Source organism: Toxorhynchites rutilus, chromosome 3 (assembly GCF_029784135.1).
Source record: "Toxorhynchites rutilus septentrionalis strain SRP chromosome 3, ASM2978413v1, whole genome shotgun sequence".
In the NCBI taxonomy this organism is placed as follows: Eukaryota; Metazoa; Arthropoda; class Insecta; order Diptera; family Culicidae; genus Toxorhynchites; species Toxorhynchites rutilus.
Genome location: NC_073746.1, coordinates 155,028,148 through 155,033,132, shown reverse-complemented (window position 1 = coordinate 155,033,132; position 4,985 = coordinate 155,028,148). Strand labels below are relative to the sequence as shown.

The window sequence follows — 4,985 nt, the reverse complement described above, 5'->3', positions numbered from 1 at the left end:
ATGCTGAATAGTGAGCCATGGTCTGTTGTCCTAGAACGGTGGAGAGTTAGCTACGAAGCACGCAAAGGGCACTTATTGTCACGGAAGTGCATCACCAAGATTTTTACAACATATCCGCAATACAAATGTCAGCATGGTTTTCAACTGGTATGAGTTTTTGAATTATGTTTTAATTAATGTTTTAAATAATGTTTAAAATATAGACTGTTTGTCTATAATGCCGTATTGAATCGGCACACACAAAATAACGTGGTGTATAAAATTTGTTTCTAATTCAATTTTAGATCGACATAGATTTTCAGAAAGCTTTTCCCAACGCGAAGAATGGATTGAAGGAATTACTACAGCTGGCACCACAGGTTACAGAATATATTTCTAAGAAAGCCGTGGACCCATCGGCCGTATCTTTACTTGAAAGATTGACTGATGATACAACAAATAACGGTAAAGAGCATCTCAGCTGTTAGATATATTATGAATTGATATAAATGTGGTTATTTTCTTCTACAGATAAGCAAATTTGTACACTTTTGCTTGCTCTAAACACTGTGCTGCCCCCAATTACGGCCGCACCTCATTTTAAACCTACCATTTTAGTTGGGCAAGAGGATACACTCATTTTCGTTGATTCTAAAGAGTTAGCTCAATCAAAAATTCATGAAATCTACCGAAGTTACACAGAGCTGGATCTTCCAATCGTGCCTAAATTAGTTGCAGTGGGTGAAAACTTGGACCAATTGCAGGGAACATTCTTTGTCTGGTATGACGATGTGTGTTATGAGCTTCAATCGGCATCAAGAGCAGTTGATGTACTAATTAAACTGACTGCAATCCTTGGACTCCCTTTTTCGAAAATTTCGAAATTGGTTTGGCACTTTCTCAGTGGTTACATTTACGGCATAAATCAACAAGAGTCTTATGCTTCCATCAATAGACTTCGGACTTATCTCGAGACGAAAAAGGCAAATAGCACATTGTGAACATGACTCGGATCACCTGCATGATATCTGGATGTACGATTCTCTCTGCATCACCAATAGAATACCTTACACATCTTAAGGATTACCATCAAGTTCCATCCGTTTATCAATATAGATGCACGATATCGGGTTGTCACCAAGTGTTCTCTAAGGTATATCCATTCAAAAAACATGTTAGTCATCATACCGGATTGCACAATGACAGCAGTAGAACTCAGCATGATATGTCATCACAGGAGAATTTATCTATTTCGCTAGATGTAGCAAATGCTTCATCATGCTATTCCGAAGGTTGTTCGTCAAAAATCAGGCGTATTGAATGCAGTGATAATCAATCTGAACACGTAAACCGAGAACCAATCAATATACTTAATCAAATGGCGCTAAACTTAACTCTGTACATGCATAAACATAATAACTTTACCCGAAAAGATGTGTATCAAATTCAAAATGAAATAAGCCTTATGTTTTCAGAGATAGCAAATAATTTAGAAAAGTTTAAACAATACGTAACTGATTCAGAGAACAGTTTCAACTATCAGAATCAAATCGAAAAGATGAAAACCATATTTGATTTTATAAATACAGATCATAAGTTCTTTAAATATATGAAAAGTTGTGTAGGATTTGAACTGCCAACCATAGTCACCATAGACAAAAATGACGATATTGCTTCTAAATTGTTAGAAGGCGAAAACGACTACGAAAGCGTCCATGTAAATAATTACTTGATAATAATGCCTATTGAATTTCAAATCAAAGCCTTTTTTGAATGCACTAATGTATTGAAATCCACATTACAAAATATAGAACAGCTATACAAATCGACCGAAATTTCAAATTACATAAATGGAAGTACATGGAAAGGTATTAAACACAAATATGAAAATGAATACATTGTCCCAGTATGGTTATATGCCGACGAATATGAAATTAATGATTCGCAAAGTTCACATAGTAATAGACACAGTATTTTTGGAATATATTATAAATTTCCAACAATACCCAAGGAATACCAATCCAGATTATGCAACATTTTTGTAGCCGGAATGGCGCAGAAATCAGATATCAAAGAAGTAGGAATGAATAAGTTTATGCGCGCTCTAGTCGATAGATTCAAAAAAATTGAGAGTGAAGGAATCAATATTGTTTCCGATGGTAAAACAACACTAGTTAGATTTGTGCTGTGTTTAATACAAGGCGACAATTTGGGTGTCCACTCGATGCTACTTTTCGTAAATGGATTTAATGCTACTTTTTATTGCCGGTTTTGCAGACGACCTAATGTACTTTTAAAATCGGATTGTAAAGAACATGCTGATTGCCTTCGTCGGCGTCAAGACTACGCTTTAGATTTAGAAATAGGACAGCCTAGCGAAACAGGGATATGTGGTAACACGGTTTTCAACGAACTTCCATCTTTCCATGTCATGGAAAATTTGAGTGTTGATGCGATGCACGACTTGTACAGTTCAGGTATTTGCAAATCTGGTTTAGTGGAAATCTTAAACTATTGTATCTATAGCAAAAAGTATTTCACTCTCAATGATTTCAATATGCACAGAAAATGTTTTGGGAAAATGTGTATAGACAGCGAATTATCTCGAATGCCAGATATAGCGGAAGGATATAACAGCAAGAAAAAGCAAAAAACCGTTCATATACGAGTAACTTCTAATGAAATGCGTATATTGATGCATTACATTACTTTAATCCTTGGCAAATATGTACCCAACGATGACATGGTTTGGAAGTACTGCATAACGCTAGTTAAATTAACCGAGTTCTGTCTGAGGAGTTCATTTTCACTAAATATAATTAATCAATTGCGAAGGTTGATTAACGTGCATCACAGTATGTACATTGATCTATTTAAGAAAGAACTTAAACCGAAGCATCATTTTATTGTGCATTATCCTTCGATTATTACTGCATCAGGACCAGTGGAAGATATGATGTGTTTTAGATATGAATCTAAACATAGGGCTTTCAAGCAGTATGCTCATATCACGCCTTCGAGGAGAAATGTGTGTTATACTCTTTGCATAAAAGCGTCATTACAATTTGCTTACGATTTTTTCCATCAAAGTTTTTTCGAAGATTCCGTCTCTGGAGTATTTAAAATGTTTGATTTGAGACTGCGTAATTATTTCGGCAAACTACTACAGCCGTTGAATATAGATTCAAATTTTGATATGCTATTTGCGAGTAGTGTTGAATACAAAGGAACTCATTATAGGGCGGGATATTTCATGACATTGTTCAACAATCATATAATGTACTTATATGAAATAATTGAGTTCATCAAGCACAATACCGAGTTACATGTTATATGCCAACACTGGCAAGTTGGAAATTATTCCGAACATTTTCTGGCATATGAAGTAACAAGATGTTTACTTATAGTAGATGTGCTGAAAGTCGACTTATTTGATAGTTTTCCCGTTTCAGTACATAAAATCGGTTCTCAGTCTAGCATGTATTTCCGAGTTAAAAACAGTTTTAATGTATAAGCTAAGTTATAACATGTAATAAAATGTTGTGCATTGTTTGTTCTATTGCCTTTATATATGTTTATTATAATAGTTGCATTATCTTTCAATTAGTCATCCTAATTAGTGATAGAAATATTGGAAAATAATGCAATTTTTAAATATAAATAAAATTATGAAATTAAATCAATATTAAATAAAATTCCGATCATATTGAAAGGGTATTGGGTACGGTAAAAGTCACGTAACTACAACGTGAAATTCATTACTTCATGAGTTCATTTTGTGTGTTCATTCTGATTAACGTCAGTATTACGTGAAAAGTTCGATGGAGAAAAATCACATACGTTTTCACGTAACATCAACGGGTAGATTTTTTTGAGTGTATGATAAAGCGCTAATTTTTATGTTGTCAAAAATAGGGTGACCAAAATTTTCGATGAAATAAAAAAAAAACTTTATAGATAGAGATAAACATAGTTCGACAATGTTGTAGCCCCAGTTATTTGAGACAACTTTTGAGAACAAAGTTTTTTTTCTATCTCTTGAAATAACCGATACAACGTTAAGTTGCGATAAAATTGCGATAGAGTTACCAGGAAAGAAATATATTTTTCTTTCTCTAACTTTTATATTTCAAATTCTACATACAAACTGTTTTCAAAAGATTTTTAGAGCTTCCTAAGATCAACTTTTTCTGATGCAGAACTTGTCAATATCTCAATTCTACATATAGTTATTGCTTTTTATTCCCAATAAATACGCTCTCTTCATTCGGTTGGCGTTCTTTCTGGGGCAAACATAAAAAAATGTTTATTGACGGCATTTGAAAGGGCATACTCAACTCTACATATAGTGAGATTTTTTGGATTTACAACCAGATGGCGCATCGAGTAAAATGAGGATGTTTTTGTTTTTCGGTATGAACTTCGTTCAAATTTTCTAGAAAAATCAGAATTTATCTTCAAATTTCCCGGTTTCATGTATACTTTCCACGCTGAAAAGGTTAGAAAATCATCATTTTACAATGTGCTATGTATTATTACGAGGAATGGCTTGTTATAAGTATTGTAACTTTAATTTTTTTCAACTAAGTAAACGATGAATAGGGCGTTTTGCGCTAAAAATACTGCAAATTCTTCTCGTATCGGCCCCTACATAATCAATGATATCAGTCAATTTGATATGATATCGATTTCATCGCAATTATCCATAGTATCAATAACCGGTATGCATTATCAAACTTAAAATTTTCGAAAATTATCTATGACTTTGGTCAAATCGCGTGTTGAAACCACCGTAAATATACAGAACTCCAACTTTATTACCGTATACTGACGACATTCAATGGCTGAAATGAATCTAAATCTAAATTTGAAGATAAATTCTGATTTGTCTAGAAAAATTGAACGAATTTCATATCAAAAAAACAAAACATCCTCATTTTACTCGCTGCGCCATCTGGTTGTAAATCCAACGTAAATTCGTCAATTGGCGATCTAACGCAAAACGT

General features: G+C 33.7%; 1 protein-coding gene across 1 annotated transcript; it reads left to right on the top strand.

The window, feature by feature from the left end:
* LOC129773585 (uncharacterized) lies at positions 1–1,749 on the top strand. The gene is made up of 3 exons (XM_055777214.1): positions 1–147; positions 285–444; positions 511–1,749. The coding sequence occupies exons 1-3, from the start codon at positions 1–3 to the stop codon at positions 978–980; spliced, it is 777 nt and encodes a 258-aa protein (XP_055633189.1). The 3' UTR covers positions 981–1,749.
* The last annotated feature ends 3,236 nt before the right edge of the window (positions 1,750–4,985 follow it).